The sequence below is a fragment of the Musa acuminata genome, chromosome BXJ1-2 (genome assembly GCF_036884655.1).
Source record: "Musa acuminata AAA Group cultivar baxijiao chromosome BXJ1-2, Cavendish_Baxijiao_AAA, whole genome shotgun sequence".
In the NCBI taxonomy this organism is placed as follows: Eukaryota; Viridiplantae; Streptophyta; class Magnoliopsida; order Zingiberales; family Musaceae; genus Musa; species Musa acuminata.
The window spans coordinates 28,543,017-28,561,018 of NC_088328.1; the positions used below are offsets into that span (position 1 = coordinate 28,543,017).

The window sequence follows — 18,002 nt, forward strand, 5'->3', positions numbered from 1 at the left end:
TTCTCCAACTATTCCAGCCATCGAGCGTAATACCTGCCTCTCTCTCTCTCTCTCTCTCTCTCTGTGAATTATCTCATCGGGATGGGTTCCTTCCCATGTCCGTCGTCTGTTCTCATCGAGGCCTTGGTTGTCTCATCCATCGTGTTGCTTGCGCTTCCAGCTGATGTTGTACAAGCCCAGCAAAATGGCATAGTTAGACACTACAAGTTTGACGTATGCTCTTTAGCAACTGCAGTCTTCTGCTTGCAAAAATTGGACTGGCTATGAGGTTCAGTGTTGCTGAAACATTGAGAATTCGATCTGCAGATACAAATGGCAGATGTGACTCGCCTGTGCTATACAAAGAGCATCATCACCGTCAACGGGCAGTACCCGGGGCCTACGATCTTCGCCAGAGATGGCGACCGGGTCATCGTCAATGTGGAGAACCATGTGCGAGACAATGTCACCATTCATTGGTATGGGAGTCTTACTCTTGTTAATGCAGACGTATAGAGAACAGCCTATCACCTGATAGATACTACACAAAACTGAGGACAACCTTTTGAGCACAGGCATGGAGTCCGGCAACTGCGCAGCGGCTGGGCGGACGGGCCGGCGTACGTGACCCAGTGCCCGATCCAGAGCGGACAAAGCTACGTTTACAACTTCACCATCGTGGGACAGAGAGGCACTCTGTTCTGGCACGCCCACATCTCATGGCTTAGAACGACCCTCCATGGCGCCATCATCATCCTCCCCGAGCTCGGTGTTCCCTATCCATTCATCGAACCCTATAAAGAAGTCCCTGTCATCTTTGGTACTCACATCAGCCTCCTGTTGTTGCTGTGTTCATTTGTCTTGGCTTCACTATGCTATCTATACGCTTGCTTTGCAGGGGAGTGGTGGAAGGCTGATACAGAGGTTGTCATTAGTCAGGCACTTGAGAATGGTGGAGAGCCAAATATTTCGGATGCCTTCACCATCAACGGACGCCCTGGTCCTCTCTACAACTGTTCGGTTAAAGGTACAAAGAAAACCCCAGCAAATGGAAGAATATATGTAGTTCGTTTGTGTGATAATATCTAAATGTTTTGATCATGGTGCAACTGCAGATACATTCAAACTCATGGTGAGGCCAGGAAAGTCGTACCTCCTTCGCTTGATCAACGCTGCACTCAACGATGAGCTTTTCTTCAGCATCGCCAACCACACCGTCACCGTTGTCGAGGTCGATGCCGGCTACGTCAAGCCCTTCGAAGCCGACACCATCCTCATATCGCCGGGCCAGACGATGAACGTTCTGCTCGACGCCAAACCTAATTACCCCAATGCCATTTTCTCCATGAGTGCCAGGCCCTACTCTACTGGATCCGGCACCTTCGACAACACCACCGTCGCAGCCATCCTCAAGTACCGCAACCCCAGCAATTCGTCTTCTGCTGGTTTTAGCAAGGAGCTCGCCCTCTATATACCAGCCCTTCCGGCGTTTAACGACACATCCTTCGCCGCAAACTTCACCGGCAAGTTACGTAGTCTGGCGACGGCTCAATATCCGGCCAACGTACCGCAGACCGTCGACCGACGCTTCTTCTTCACCGTCGGGCTCGGCACGGACCCGTGCCCGACAAACCAGACGTGCCAGGGACCAAACGGCACCAAGTTCTCTTCCACCGTCAACAACATCTCCTTCACAGAACCAACGACGGCTCTCCTCCAGGCGCACTTCTTCGGGCAGTCGGAGGGCGTGTACACGCCGGACTTCCCCGCCTTCCCACTCATGCCGTTCGACTACACCGGAACTCCGCCGAACAACACGAACGTGAGCCATGGGACCAAGCTGTTGGTGCTTCCCTTCAACACCAGCGTCGAGTTGGTGATGCAGGACACTAGCATTCTGGGGACGGAGAGCCACCCGCTGCACCTCCATGGCTACAACTTCTTCGTGGTAGGGGAAGGGTTCGGCAACTTCGATCCGGCGAGCGACCCGGCCGAGTTCAACCTGGTGGATCCGGTGGAGAGGAACACCGTCGGGGTGCCGGACGGCGGCTGGGTGGCCATTAGATTCTTGGCGGACAACCCAGGTTAGTATGCAGATATACCGCGTGCATTGCGTGCATTAGATTCAAACTGTTGAAATCTGCATCATTTGCAGGCGTGTGGTTCATGCACTGTCACATCGAGATCCACTTGAGTTGGGGTTTGACGATGGCGTGGCTGGTCTTGGACGGAGCACTTCCCAACCAGAAGTTGCCACCTCCGCCTTCGGATCTCCCGAAATGCTAGACTTTGATGGGCAGATTCAAGTCTCGACCAACTTGGATATTGATGATGCGGGTTCTAATTATCCGATTGTTGCTTGGGTTCTTTTTGTTGTCTTATTAATTTGCTTCACACAGCCATCGAGAGAGACTATATTAAGGTTTTTGTTGGCAGAAAAAGACCCGAATTGACCATGTCCAATTATTATTATATTATATCTCACGATGATCTCATCTGTCACGCAGCGTTAGATCGCTGATCACAGCGATAATTATTTTTCTTTTAGAAGCTTTTTTGTTCCTATCGATTTAACATTTCTTTAATTTATAAATAAAAAATCTAAAGTAAAATTGGTTTAATTGTCTTTTTATAATCATAAAATCTGAGATAATTCTTTAGTCAAATTCCAACATCCAAACAAGCGATCTCCACCGCCCAACTTAAAGAATAAACGTATGACAAGTCTTTTTCTTACTTCTTTCTTTCTTTCTCGAATCCATGCGAAGTGCATCTGTCGATCTGTGGTCTCAAAACAAAATCTGCGTTTGATTCTGCTGAACCCTACATTATCTCAAAATGTTGGTGATCGGATGATGAATTTTCTCGAAATAATTAATAAATATAAAAAGGAGCAAACATTTTTCTTTATAGAAATTATAGGCAAAGATGAACATTCTGTATACATATTATGGACAAGAAGCGATCGATCCGTACGTGTCATACGGTGTTGCTTTGGGAAATTTGACATCGTTCACCGATCCTTTGATTGTTTAAGATTCAGACTGTGGCGGAAATGGAGCCCTAAATCAATGTCAGATGGATTGGTAGGTGGGGAAATTGATGCAGAATAGTAGGAGGGACAAGGCGTTGGGAAGAAGTGGTAATGATGATATGATGAGACAGCAGAACCAGTACTGCATGGCTCCCTGATGAGCAAGGGCACAACATCTTGCAGCAGTCCTTGCGGATGCTGCACAGCATCACTCGGACGCATGTTTTGTTTCCCTGCGCCAGGGTTCAGTGTAGCTTCTTCCTCGAGTCCTCGATCGGGAGATCCTGGACTGCTCTCGCCACTGGTCACGGCCACCACCTCCTCCCTCAGTTCGCCTTGAATACTTTGGCTCTTGTAATCTTTGTGCAGCTGCTCCTCGCCCTGCAGCTTGGGTTTCTTGGGCACCTGAAGCTTCGTAGCAGTATGATCCTGGGGACGACGCCGGAGGACGTGAAAGTGGGGATAGTGAAGATGGAGGCCTTCGTAGGTTATGGTGAGCATGTTTGGATCTTCTTTCGACCTCTCTACTTGCCTTTTCGCACTGCACCGAGGGTTGGTGCACCTATAGTAACTCCTGCTCGACAAACCAAAGAAGAAGCTTCACACAAACTAAGACAGAACGATGACACGAGTGCCAGAAAATAGATTGACTGTATTTGATTCTGATTGTTCATTTGTTGGTGCTTGTCTCATGCTAGTGAGACAAACATGTTCTAACTCTATACCTGAGGACCGGTAACAGCGATTGGAACCGAGTCGCGGGTGATACTCGTATCATAATTTGGTAAGCGTACAGTATTCACCGAGGGAAGAAAGTACTTGTGTTCATGCCGTATGTATACGTAGTACAAATATGTTTGTGGGAACATGTTGTTAATCTTTGATCTGAATGAAATAGGCATTGGTGGCAAGAGAAAGAACCTTGGGTTTGGGTTGTTCTTTATAGTTTTCTGGCCATATTTCCTCCACTTATAGCCATCCTCTGCTACTCCACCTCCACAGCTCTTGATCATCACCGCGTACTTGGAGTCCGATTTGCCAATGCCTTTCTCTGGTACTGGAGCTCTGCAAGCACGCACGAGGACTTCCGGAATGAAGAGCGAGCGTCAAAGATACAATAGAATCACGTTGTAGAAGAAATGACATTAGCTCACTTACCTATAACGATGCGAAGTAGCGCGGACGTCAGGAACCTTGGTAGATAGAGCTCTCTCGATGTCTTCAATGGTCGGACCGGAATAAGCCGACGAGATGAGCGTGTTTGGTACGTGCCGCAGACTACCAGCTGTTCCACCATCTGCAGCCTTGGATGAGACGAAGGGAGGTGATGCAACAGCCGAAAGCTCTCCGAGAAGCTCCTTCTCTGATTCATCATGCCAATAGATCTCTGGTTCTTTTACTTGTGCCATCGGAACCAGTTCACCTTGATTTGTGGGTTCTGCAATCGCCAAGGAGAACGGAGGGAGGAGAGAGAGAGAGAGAGAGAGAGAGAGAGCCGCTGTCGGTAAGCAGCTTAAACTTGGCTTTTAATGACCCAATTTTAAGTGTCGTGAATCTCTTTGGTGAAAAGTATTCCAGACGCTGGACTGTGGCATTAACTGAAGTAATGATCAACAACGGAGTAGAAAAATGAATAGCCCAGCGATCATCTCATGCATGCATCTTCTCTTTAATTAAAACCTCAAGCAAGTAACGTATGACCTACATCCGAAGACTCCTCCCTCGAAGACCACCGAGTACACGTGATCTTATCCCTCCCCCCTCTCCTCCCGCTGTGGCATGCTGTGGATGCCTCCCAGCTATCCATTCTTCTCCTCTAAATCAGAGTCCAAGAAACGCAGCTCACGTTTCAACAAACTCACTGTGGCTGCATCAGCATCGACCCACGCTTGCTGGACTAGCATTTACTCTTGTACTTACTGTACTGTAGATACACGGTCCCGTGGTTCGTTGTCTCTTGACAAGTCCCATCCTCATCGCTCCATATGATAGTTCAAAGCGACCAGTGGCACCTGGTTCTGCCAGTTTGTACACGACACGAAGATGATAAGTCCGAATCCTCGACTGTCATTGCCATCACAAGAAGATATGATGCTGCATCCCAATGCCCGGCTGCATGCATCCTGGAGTTGAAATGATGCACACAGTCCGTGACGAGAGACGTCAGACAAGACTCTTGTACATGATAATGGATTGGATCGCAACTTCGTGCCCAAGGATACCCCTACCATCTGACGGTGTCAGTGTCACACCGCTATTCGTGAGCAGCTTATTTGAGAGCTGATGGAAGAAATAAATACTCCTGTTGCACCCAACGCAAACAGAACACAGGGTGCTATTAGCGGCCGCCCTTTGGACTTAGCTGGAGAATACATAAATGCATGCATCTTATTGATTGAATATTTGCGAATTGAAAGCCTGGGGACACCAAGCAATAATGCTGTGCGCGAGTTGGCGCAACAGTTCCTATCAAACAAGATACATGGCAGGAAGATATAACAACATCATTGCTTTGCATGATTTTTAGAATATCATATTTATGCCACGATATCACTGATGTAATGCACGCAAACTATTCGATAAGCTCGATTATTCCCAGAGATACCCACATAAATGGGCCTACGTAATTGATTTGTTTTCTGTAATGGGCTTTTTGGTCTTCTTCTTAGTTTTATTGTCCTTTTTCATTGGGATTTTTAAGGCCGTTGGATCGCAGACGGCCGGAACAAAGCTTTCCTTTCCCATCCATGGCGACGTTCGTCCTCCCCACTCGCTCGGTCCGCTCGGGTTTATGTCAGCGTCGACATCGTACCGGTACGTCTATATAACGGGCGTTACAGAACTCGTGCGACACACTTTATAACCCGGGAGAAGAGTCCGACGGCGTCCCCACACGACACCACCGACGGAGCGTGACTGCAGGTTTGCGGTGGGCCCAACACCGAAACTACAGCGACGCCCTTATCTCCTGGGCCCGCTACACGTGTCTTTGTTCACCACCACAAACGACGCCTCGAAACGCGGACACTGTGGGATTTCGTCGTATTTTTATTTCTCATTAAGAGACTACTCTTTCACGGTCGTAATAGTCTGACGTATCTTCCTCGAATCAAATGGAGGGTATGTCGTGTGGTATGAAACAAATGAAGCATGGATATTCGGTTTAGTTCTCGCTTTTGGTGCAGACCCAATTCCCGCCCAATTTGAAACGCGTTTGCCAACTCCACCGCGTTACCTTGGCTTCCACCGCACACCACTCTTCTTCTCCTCCCTATATACTCTCGGTCTTATTGGATTTGGATCCCAACACAACAATGGGAGCGGGAAGGATGGAGATGCAGAAGATAAAGATGGGGCGGCCTGTTGAGGAGGAGGAGGTGGCGGTGGGCGGATGGGAGACGCCGAAGAGGGCGGAGTTCCGGATCCCGGCTGCGGTCCGCTGCCCCTCGCCGCCTAAGAAGAAGTCCCCCTCCGTGGCGTTTGGCAAAAGGGGGGATCCGCCCAAGAACGGCTACTTCCACCCGCCCGACCTCGAGGCCCTCTTCGCCCTGTTTTCGAGGAGGGAGGCTTGTGCGTGAATTCGGCGTATATGGCGGGTTATTGTAGATAACAGATGCTATAAGGTATGGTTAGGATTCTTGATATATGTAGTGCTTGGAACCTTTTGCTGCAACGATGGTAGTGATTTTTTGTAGCCTTATTCATTGTCTGCGGCCCCTTTAATGTAGTTGGTATCATAATGATAAATGAATTGGTGTTTACTTGTTTTTCTGGAATGGGGGAAGAAAATATTGGGGTTTTGATGTTCTTGGAATTATGCAGTCTTAGCTTTGTGCTGGTTCAAGTTGTGTTGTAGTTGTAGTGCATCGACATCGAGATGACAAGCACAAGGAACTTTTACTTGATTTTGCTTGAGACTGTTGCAGATCGGACGAGAAGGATGTTTATTCGATGATACTTGTTAATTAGTTGTCGTGAAAGCAAGAATAAGAATAAGAATGAATTCAGTGTTCTAATGTCTGCAGACAAAAAAGGCATGCAGTGGTCCTCTGAAGATTCTTCATTTGGTGGAACATTCATCTAATTATCATTGTAGTGTTTTCGTAGAAGGATTTTTCTCTTGGCGAATGGAGAAAGCTCGAGATAAAGAATCCTAAACGACATTGGTTGCAGATATCTATGGGAGGCATAAAATTCAGCATATGTGGCATAGTATTGTATTAATATGAGGGCCACATGCGTTTGGCCTTCTTCCGGTCTGAAGACCTCATTGGTGATGATGAACTGAAAGAAACAAGGATTAAATAGTTCATCTTTCTTGTTTCATTCTTCCAAGGCCTTTGGTCCACTGCTTTCGGCGTATAAAGATCACATGGAGTCATGTGGAGTTCATTTCTCCGGGCATCCCTAGCGGCGCTATGTCTCGGCACCTCACATGCCTTGCAGAAGCTTTCTGCTGCCCTAACGAGGCTAAAGGATGAAGAAACAAGTGCATCCTGTGATGAGTCTTCTTCCTCCGCCTTTCATTTCTGCTGGAAAGCCAAGGACAAATGAGCTTCGATGAATAGGTCTTTCCATTTAAAATTGGAGAGTCAGAACTGAGGCCTAAACGGACGCATCTGAATCAAATCACGGATGCTCCTGCACGAGGTTGGCCGATTAGGGTTGGTATGGGTCTGCTGACACCCCAAATCTTTGACAGGTTCGTCCTGCATATGCCCTGTGGGTGTCATTTTGCTGCAATAACTAAGAAACTGAGGCTATCCCATGAACATGGCAGACAAATGGGCCCATAGATTGATTACCACCATGCATGCAGGCAAATCATAGTGTTAGCACTCTGTTTCCCTTAAATACATGCATGCTAGTACTGCTTTTAAGCAGAACCATTGGGTTCAACAACAAGACCAAGTTTTCAAGTAATAAAATAGTTGGATTTAGTGAGATAAAGTTGGTCTTCAAATCTCATATTTTATTTTCCATGGCTCGGCATTATGATTATGATGGTCTGGTCTGGTCTGAGACAAAGGAGGACATGCATGCACAACTTTGGTTCATGAATCTTCACCTATCCCGGCATTAATGACTTGCACAGAATAACCCCTTCATTTTTTTTTACCGTGAGAAATTAAGATGAAAAGCCATCGACATGAGAACGTCTGCTGGACGTTTCAATTCAGTGATGTGTGATGAATGTGCTGAGTCCGGAAGAAGAAGGGAAGGATCGACGAGGCGTCGGAACTCGAGAGGGGAGCCGACCAAGATTCGCTGGTGGAGTAGATATAGCATTTGACGAGGCAAAGGCGACCCCGTAGGTGGCCTCCGGAACAGATTCTCGTGCAACAAGATTAGATCTCACGTCTGAGAACCTCCACTCACATGAACGAGAAAAGTGGGCGGAGAGACGTGAAGAACCCAACTTCTTCCTCTTATCTTCTTCTTCCTGTATAAATCTGCGTCGGAGGTTTCCTCATGGATTCATTCTGTCAATTGCATAAACCCACTCTCTTGTTTTGTTCTTTCTTCTCGCTTCGATCGTCGCTCTAAAGCTAGTACTTCTTCCATCTGTACGAGTACCGAGTCTGAGAGGGAGAGGTCGCGGAGTAGAGGAACCAGAAAACAAAGGTTTGCATCGGCCGTGGAGCCGAGCATGGACGAGAAGTGGAAGCTGTCCAAGAAGGGGAGCAGGCGAGAAGGTGGCCCCTCGTGGAAGGGTTCCGGGAGCGTGCAGCAGGGGAGGAGGAGGAGGAGGACCAGCAGCAGCATGGCGACGGCGACGCGGTCACCGTTCGCGAGCCGGTGCGCGAGGCTGGTGAAGGAGCAGAGGGCGAGGTTCTACATCATAAGCCGCTGCGTCACCATGCTCGTCTGCTGGAGAGACTACCCTTGAATTAAGAGGACCTACAGCATGTACCGCCGCCTCCTCTTGTGGTTGCATTTGGGTTTCCTTCCTCGGTTGGAGACGGCCTTCTCTGCCGCCCGGTGAGGAAGGGAAGGGTTGGGCATAGGATGATACAGACATAGAAGCAAAGAAATTAATATGAAGAATACGATGGATTATCATTTTTTTTCTATGGCTATTGAGTATCGAGTGATCTGATCTATCAAGACTCATTCGAGGGAGAAAAATTGACCGAAAAAGAAGTCTTTGATCTGGATAAGGCCTTTCTCTTGGAGGTATTTAATATTTGTAGCAATCAAAAGAATGATGATAGATGGAAGCATTGTCTTTTCATTGTATATGCTCATATCCGTGTATATGAGACAGCCTTAACAATGAATCCAGAAGATAATTCTAAATTTAGTGAGGAGAATAATAACCCATTATACATTGTGCTTATTAGCAAAATATAAAATTGTATCAGTCAGTTAATAATTATTTATGCACTGATAATATTATTTTCACAATGCTTATTTTCAATTGTATGAAGATATTCTAAAGCATAATCTTATGAACGCCAGAGCTATCGAGTATGGAATAAGCAGAGGATTCTTGTTGACGCAAATCTGTAGAGAAAGAGGTTCTGCTGCGAGCAGTAGAAATTTGGATTTGATAAATCTCAAGTATTTAGCATTCTATTCCGATTTATAAAATGTTAATTTGTTAGATTCTTTGTTTGGCCCAATTTTATGTGTTCAAATTTATGATACTAAATCGAAGCAAGAGTTGCAACCACAATTAATTCTTTCTTTCTTTCTTTCTTTCTTTCTTTCTTTCTGGTCTTATGTAATCCCTGTAACTGAGAAACCACTGCTTGTTAAGATTATTAACAAGCATTAGTGCATTATATTTGATAGCGGCATTGGCACCAGTTTTTTCTTCTGGAAATTGCAACTCCACCCGTGCTCTGCAAAGTAGTGAGAAGCACGAAGAAGACAAGTGACTCGGTGAATCTTTGGACTGGAGCCAACATCTGTGTCGGCATCATACTCTCGTGTCTCCATACCGAGGAAGGCGACGGCATCGTCTCTCTGCTACTTCACTTTCGGTCACAGATGTGACAAATCGCTCCTCCACTCCGAGCGCGTTGATTGATGTCCGATAGCTAAAACCGCGTCGAGAACTCAGGCCGAGTACATGAATCCATGTGAAGGGAGATGGAGCACATCCCCATCCGCTCCCCTGCCAATCTCCACTTCTTTCTTTGGTAATTTCTGATGCCATACATGTTTATAAGATGGAGACGATCTTGAAATCGAAGCTTATGGAAGACGAGTTCGGATCCAAACCAATACGAGAAGCATAATAATACTCGGTCGCTTCGAGTCTTCATCAGCTCTATTCCCCACCTAATGGCGCGTGTATCTCAGAGGAGAGCGTGAAAGGCCGATGGTGACGGCGAAGTGGACGGGAACGGAATTGGTGGGAATCGCATAGGACGGTAACTCTTTTTCCAAAGTTTTCCATGCTGTTTGGGCAAAGAATAAACCTTTTGCAAAAGAGTAGGGAATATATAATTGGTTGCTAAGAGAGAGAGAGAGAGAGAGAGAGAGAGAGAGAGAGTTTTTCTTCCTTGGACGAAGTGTTAAAGATCTTTGTTCATATCATTAGGTGTGAAATGATACATGAAAAAGATTCAGAATGAAGAACACTAGTAAAAAGAAAGAGAGAAAATGGAGGAAAGAGAGCCACAGAATCCTGAGTTTAGATTCACAGTATATATACATATATATCAACAGGTGGAGTAAAACGATGTGCTCCAAACATCAGAAGCGACAGCTTATCCAACGATTAAGTTTTTTAAAGGGGAAAAAAAGGGGGAGAGACAAAAAAGGAAAGGAACACTAAGACTACAGGTCAAAAGGTTGGCGGAAGGTCCCCAAAAAGGCCGTCGATGCGGCGCTTATCTTTCACAGCACCAGACCGAGTCTTTGGCTAGCCAGGTCGCAGCGCACGGGAGCGAACCCGACGCGGCCCTTCTCCAGGTCGTACTCCACCCACAGGTTCTGCTGGTGGTGGTGCCCGATCACGTACGCCGCCATGGGCACCAAGTCCGAGTTCCCGAAGGTGAAGCACCACACCTCGTCCCGCCCCCGCCGCTCCCCAGCTACCCGGTACAGCAGCCGCTCCTCCGTCACCGCCTCCTCCGCTCCACTGAACATCAGTACCACCGCCGGCAACCCCTTCGGCGGCGCGCCGGAACCGGTTGGTAACCGGAAGCACAGGTCGAACGCCCCCTGGAAGACGAAGTCCGGTTCGTTCAGCACCGGCAGGACCCCCTTTGTCTGCCTTTGGAACTCTTGCTTCAGCGCGCTGTAGGCGTCGCCGAGGAGGAAGGTGAACTGCGTCCCCGAGTCGACCATGGTCTGCCCCGCGCCGGTGTGGTCCGGGACGAGCGCCGACTTGGGGATGGGGAGGAGCGTGCGGCCCACGCGGATGCCCTCCAGTTGGACGGAGTATGCAACCCGGTCGAAGTAAGGAAGGGGGAGAGCGATTTGGACGAAGGGGGTATATTTGAGGGGGAGGAAGGACAGGGTGTCGTGGCCGAGGAGGAGGACGCCGGCGGCGTCGCGGTCGGAGATGCAGTAGGAGAAGCGGCGGGTGGCGGTCTGGGAGACGAAGGAGAGGGCGCCCCTGTTCATGCCGAGCATGCCGGCGGCGTAGAGGTCACCGGTGGCGGAGGAGTAGGCTGAGGTCATGCAGCCAAAGACGGTGCGCAGGGGAGATGACTCGCCGACGCGGAGGAGGTCGGAGGCGAGGGTGCCCTCCGAGGAGGAAGCGTCGGCGTAGGTGAGGGCGACGTGGCAGAGGCGGGTGGAGTCCTCGCAGGTGGCCGGGATGGGAAGGTCGCGCGTCCTGTCACGACACGTCGGGGAGGAGCAGGGAACGGGGGAGTAGGTGGAGGAGGCGCGAGGACGGAAGGACGGAAATGCGGTGGTGGAGCCGCCGCAGAGGAGCCACGACAGCTCGCTGCCGGTGTCGAGCACCAGGGAGAGGTTCTGCGGCGGGCTCCCCACGGAGAGGGAGACGGTAAGGCTGACGTTGTGGTGGAACCGGAGCTTGTTGGGTGACATCGGAAGGCTGGAAGTCGACATCTTCTGGGTTCGCAGCGGAAGAAGAAGCGGCTTTGCCTTGGAATCAGGAGCCATAGTCCGTGCCGCCATCACAAAACAGAGCAAGTTCAGGTTTTGAAACATGAGAAGGCACAAAAACAGGAGAATAGAACCAGAAACAGGGGATGCCATAGTGTAGCTTCTTTCTTCTGTGCGAAACAGGCAGTCTGGGATCGTGGTAGAGACGGGGCTCTTTAAATAGCAAAAGAAGGCAAGAGGAGGAGGAGCGAGCTCGCTCGGGGAAGGTGAGTTTTGGGAGGGTGGGGTTTGGAGACGCTCGCTAAGAGCGGAGTGGTTTCGTATCCCTTTCTGCGATAACACTGACAAGGCATTCGTCGTTGTCGTTTCTCGTTTGCCTTGTATAAAGAAATAGAAGCCTCACCTCGTCATCATCCATTCGAGGAGTCCACCTGCGATTCCCGAAGAGGAAATCGGAGTCACGAAGTAACAATCTCGACGCATCGTTACGGCACATTTCGCTCGAACGCATCAATGGTGTGTCATTGTAGCTCCAGCTACGTCTACCATTGGCTTTGTTGGCTCAGAGAAAACTGGCGCTTGTTCCAATTAACTCATCCGCCATCGGCCAAAGGTGGACGACGATGTCAAAAGACGTGTGACATTTGCCTTCCCACCGCGTGGTCCACCGCCCGTGCGGGGACTCCCCCCGTGATGCTCCACTCACTGACCTCCTCTTAGATACAATAATACAGCGCTCGCTGCATGGCAATCACCAGTTAATACGTTAACGCAGCTGTTCCATGCACGGCCTCTCTCCATCTCTCGCTGTGTCCAGTATAGATGAGACTGGGTCTTACGAAGCTAGCTGTCTCTCATTATTTCTGGGAATTGAACTCAAATCACCACTGACACATTTCCCAACCCCACCAAACCCCATCGCCGAGTACAAAATAAAGAATCAAACCAAGTGCTCATACAAAAAGGAAGGATCACATATACTATTATTGGCTTTACGATGGTGTTGATGAAACCCTTCATTTTGTCGGCTATGGTTCTAGAATTTATGCAGACGAGCTACAGCACCGCAGCTTCAAGTACGTCCTACCTTGGAACATGATGACGATGTCACCATATTGGACAGCAGTAAGAACCTTTTCAGAGCACCACGAAACGACGACAGTAATGCTTGGCCCCTTCGGGGGAACAAGCGTTTGGGTTTTCCATGGAGCAGGTCTTGGGATCATTGAATGGGGACTGTCGAGGTGATCTATCGTCGATCCTGGAGAATCCCACGACCTTCATCAGCGATGAGGATAGATTAGAGACCAGCCTCCGATGGAGTGGGCACCGCAAGAGCTCATCTTTCAATGAGAGAGAGGCGAAGACGACAACATAGGAGACCTCACCGTGGACCTATGTTGAAATTTCAATGGCTTGTGTGCTCCTGCAAGGATAAGCTTTGGCCCGTCAACTCTTGCACTGCTGCTGTGTTGGCCTTGTCCGGCTAAATAATTTAGTGTTCAGTGTGCACTACAAGTCAAACTGACTCCGGAAAAGATGGTACTTTTAGTTTTTTTCTCTTTTTTTTTACGATTGTTCAGAGTGTTCCTTTTTCTTTTCTTTGAATGTTTATGATTTTGGATTACGAAGAAAGTTTTCCTATATACTTCTCTCAAATTAACATGATTTATACCATCATCATGTCAGCAATTATTTCCATTTGACATGGTATTCACATCATTGATAATATTCCGTTTGGATGATAACAATGTTGGCAACCGTACACCAATGAGTGCCATCCACAACGTTGTCTTGCGTGATTTTTATGCCGTCATCATGTCAGCATCGAGTACCATTCTGATGGTGATGCGATAGCATATACCAATGGTGTGGGATGCCATTGCCGACTGCCTCCTTACATATTGCCACCACATCAAGATCAGGTGACTGATACGCTGGTAGCCATTAAACCACAGTCTCATGCCACGTTTTTATTCGATACAAATGCGACCAAGAAATTAGAAGTCTCCCATCATGTACTGTGAACACAGTGCATCAATCATTGTACTGCAATGACTTGAGAAATATCAAGAGTTAGTCCGAATGATTCAAAATCCAAATGCCTCGGTGAATATGTTGGAGCGACTAGTGCATGATTGGAAGATGAGATCGTGGAGATAGTCCAAGAAACACGTACATTCAATGAACAGGTAATTGGATAGGGATTATTATGATGCTGTGGTTGAACATCAACTTCGTGGAGTATGGGCTGGCAGTGAGCCGTCCACTTCGACATTGATGGGGCTGATTAATCACGTCATCTTTCACTAACGATGGCAATGCATCCGGTGATCACAACCTATCGAGTCTAATCTGGTGATTCATATTGCAGGGCCGTATGATTTGCTTAGGTGAGAAGGCGACCATTAGTTGCCATGATTGAAGAGAGAGGAAGGCGTGGAGGCTCAAACGCCCGCGGCTTCCCAAACTCTCTTGCTCCAATCATTCATTCATTACCTGTTGCTGTTACTATGAGGATATGTTTGGAGATTTCTGCGGTAATGTTGTAGTAGAATACGTACATAGTTTCTTTGTTTTGTTGATTCAAAGGGACGAAATTATATGCACTTTCTTATTCGAGTGTCACTCCACCGGAAGGCAGTGGTCCGGTGACTACTGATTCGGATTCTTATGTCTGGTCTCTCGGATATCTTCGGATAGGATTCAGCTGGCTACGCATACCGAGAGTGTGGATCCTATAAATGCCGATGACCTCACTTGTGGTATCCATAGGTAATGTTAGTCTCCATATGGTTGGTTGCCTCACCTAAGATGTCTCTGTTACGGACGTGGGTGAAGTGGTGGAACGAACGATAACTTTAGAGAGAGCAAGCATATCCAACGCAGGCAATGGTACGTACAGTCATACAAAGACCTGATGGTATAATGATTCATATAATGACATACATAATACAAATATTCTTTTTCGTCAAAATTAGATGGACATTTTCAGGTTTTTATTTTGTTCCAAGGAATATGTTATTTTTATCATTCAAATTTGATTCAAAGACAATTGAAATGTATATATCGGTATGTATAAGAGTCCATCATAACATCTACCCCAAAGATACACGACATGGCAAGCAGCAGAAACGTCGGGAAACCCTCACGTAGTCCAGCGCAGAAACCGCAGCACCTCCTTCGCTCGCTCCACCAATGGCGAGGCCAAATTGAAGTTGACAGTCCCGTCGTTGCCGGCGAGCATCCGGTACTTGTCCTTCCTCGTGTAGTTGGTGCATTCGAAGCCAAGCGAGGCCGCCAGGATCCTCTGCACGTAGTTGGCAACGTCATGCGGGCTCTTCCCGGCAGAGCACGTCGCCTCCCACGGCAGCTGGTTGAGGAACGTGACCTCGTAGATTGGCCGGGGGTTCATGAAGAAGAAGATGGGGTCCATCGCCTTCCACCCCCTCGCCGTGGTCGCATGGAAGAAGCCGACGCGATAGTTCATGGCCACCGGCACGATCCGGTCCGTCAGCTCGGCGAAGAGGGCGCTGAACCGCAGCAGAAAGGGCTCCCTGCATGTGGTGCCCTCGGGGCACACCACCAGGTCGCCTTTGGCAAGCTCGCTCCTGATGCGCTCCGCGTCCACCTGCCGGTCCCTGCTCAACCGGACGGTGCGGATCGGTGACAGGATCTCCGACAGCCAGGATATGGAGTACGTGACGGCCGGGACCTTGCGACCGAGGACCGTCGACAGGACCACCGGATCCATGAGGGTGCGGTGGGTGCACACGAAGAGGACGCCGGTGGTAGAGCCGGAGACGGGTGGCGGCGGCCGGCCTCTCACGATGAGCGCTCCGCCGAACGGGCGTGCGATGTAAGGGATGACCCATATGGGGATGGTCAGACCCACCGCGATGCGGACGAAGGCGAGCACTATACCAAATGGTATCCACAAAATGGTGAGGAGTGCTGTGAATGGCGTGGGACGGCGCACGAGGCGGCCGTCATGGAAGATCACCGGCGGCGGTCGTCTTTGTTCTTCCTCGTTGTGCACCGGGTCAGCGGAGACTGGCATGCGATGTAGTTCCTGCTCACGTACCAAATGTTGTTATTTGCTCTGTTTAAGGATAGTTATCTACTCTGTTTATACTTGAAGAAGTGTAGTTAACATCTGTTTACCTCCCTACTTACGTCGTCAACAAGTTACATCGGTTTTGTACTCAAATATAATTCTCATGGTCTCTACAGAGGGTTTGATCTCGAAAATAAAAATTTTCTATCAAACTATTGCGAAGCAACAATTTTTTTGGACTTATATGATCTTAGGAGAATCCTGCTCTTAGAAAGATAAGAATTTTAGATCAGAATCATGTGAATCGTTCCGATACATCCGCAAAATGAACTGTTCCAACTTACCTTGCACAGAAATGAGAATGACTGTGCCGAGGCCGATGTGCACAAACCTACATCAGCCTTCTCCTTCCCACAGACGGCCATCACCTGCTCGGCCAAGGACTTCTCTACTTTCTTGAGGAACCCGGTGGCGTACCCGGATCGACTGACCTCGAGCTCACATCCCACTACCTCGACGGCACCGAGGTGGTCCTTCGCGAACCTCTCCACCATCACCGTCGGGCACCGCGTCACCACCGCCCGCCGCTCGAACGCGCTGAAGGCGTTCCACGCCGCCACGTCCACGTCCTCCACGTAGAACTTGGGCAGCACGGCCCTCGCCACCGCCTCGATCTCCGACTCCCGCACTCCCGCGACGGCCACGAAGACCATGAGCCTGAGCCCGAGCTGGCCGAGGCGGAACAGGTCGAGCAGGCGGAGCAGGGGCCACAGGAGCAGCAGCACCACGAATCGGACCAAGCCCGACGTCTCGAACGCGACGAGCATGAAGTAAGGGAAGGGGTCGACGTCTTTAAGAAGCGTACCCTCGAGCTCCGACACGATGGAGCCGGATGCCGGCCGGCCCGAGCGGCGATCCTCCATGCTCGTTCGACTCCTCTACGACGTGAATGTATTGTTGGAGTTCGCCAATAGGATTAAAGGAATGAGGTGTTGAGGGAAGCTTTTGGCAACAGTAGATGGAGGCGTGAGAAAGATAATAAGGCATGAAAAGGTGGCGTGGGTTAGACCGGCAGCGGAACTTAGGGAAGGAATCGGGCAGTTAAACTGTCCTCAACTACCAATGGAAGTCTTGAGTGGGATGGTGGATTTACAGACCTAATTCGCAACAAACGACATCTACCTGTATCTTCTACTCTACCATTTGGCCATTTCTTTATCTTCGTCTGCTTTCTTCCCTAAGCTGATGCCTAACGTTGACCCAATCATTTCTAATCTCGCCCATGACTTCACAAAAACTTGCACTTGAGAGGACATGCAATGCATGGGTGGAGTTGTGGTAATTTAGAGAGAGAAGGATAATTTTATCGTCGTAGATGGTTTGGATAAAGTTTTTAGCTTGTGAGATTGTCTTTGTTTTAGTTTCATTTTATTTTATTTTTGGTTGAATGAATGTGATTGTCGTAGTTTTTAGGTGAGAAGAGATCTGCTACAATGAAGATGAAGTTAAGATACTTATCTTGAGCAAAAGCAAGAAAGTAGAACCCATGTTGAAGTAGAAAGTAGACATATGGATCTTCTTTTGAACTAAAGATATCAACATGAGATACATCTAAAGATGACATGTACATCGACGATGGAATTTGACCATTTCTATCATGCTTCCTGAAGCTACATCTACAAGGGGGCAATAGTATAACATCTTAACAAGTGTTCGACGAAGTGAATGTACGAGACATATTTAGACTGCTCGTTTCTGTTGTATCCAACTCTTACTTCGTTCAACTTCATTTCACAATTTAATTTGGAGTCAATCGATGGGTGAATGTTAATGCATCAGATAAAGCCGAAATCTTGATGAACTCGACGTAGTAATCGAGTCAATTTGTTCATCCGATTC

General features: G+C 48.5%; 4 protein-coding genes across 4 annotated transcripts; 1 reads left to right on the forward strand and 3 right to left on the reverse strand.

Annotated features, from left to right (window-relative positions):
* On the forward strand, window positions 1–2,456 carry LOC135613108 (laccase-4-like). The gene is made up of 6 exons (XM_065110114.1): window positions 1–213; window positions 307–458; window positions 555–799; window positions 878–1,006; window positions 1,095–2,063; window positions 2,135–2,456. Exons 1-6 carry the CDS (start codon window positions 82–84, stop codon window positions 2,263–2,265), a joined length of 1,758 nt encoding a protein of 585 aa, XP_064966186.1. The 5' UTR covers window positions 1–81; the 3' UTR covers window positions 2,266–2,456.
* Window positions 2,457–2,867: 411 nt separating this feature from the next.
* On the reverse strand, window positions 2,868–4,612 carry LOC135613113 (probable WRKY transcription factor 49). Its single transcript, XM_065110121.1, has 3 exons — window positions 4,172–4,612; window positions 3,935–4,078; window positions 2,868–3,587 (listed from the first exon to the last, which is right to left on the reverse strand). The coding sequence occupies exons 1-3, from the start codon at window positions 4,420–4,422 to the stop codon at window positions 2,993–2,995; spliced, it is 990 nt and encodes a 329-aa protein (XP_064966193.1). The 5' UTR covers window positions 4,423–4,612; the 3' UTR covers window positions 2,868–2,992.
* Window positions 4,613–10,628: 6,016 nt separating this feature from the next.
* Window positions 10,629–12,336, reverse strand: LOC135607701 (aspartic proteinase PCS1-like). Its single transcript, XM_065099710.1, has one exon. The coding sequence runs from the start codon at window positions 12,197–12,199 to the stop codon at window positions 10,865–10,867; it is 1,335 nt and encodes a 444-aa protein (XP_064955782.1). The 5' UTR covers window positions 12,200–12,336; the 3' UTR covers window positions 10,629–10,864.
* Window positions 12,337–15,085: 2,749 nt separating this feature from the next.
* Window positions 15,086–17,169, reverse strand: LOC135607707 (glycerol-3-phosphate acyltransferase 5-like). Its single transcript, XM_065099720.1, has 2 exons — window positions 16,448–17,169; window positions 15,086–16,118 (listed from the first exon to the last, which is right to left on the reverse strand). Exons 1-2 carry the CDS (start codon window positions 17,024–17,026, stop codon window positions 15,195–15,197), a joined length of 1,503 nt encoding a protein of 500 aa, XP_064955792.1. The 5' UTR covers window positions 17,027–17,169; the 3' UTR covers window positions 15,086–15,194.
* Between the last annotated feature and the right edge of the window lie 833 nt (window positions 17,170–18,002).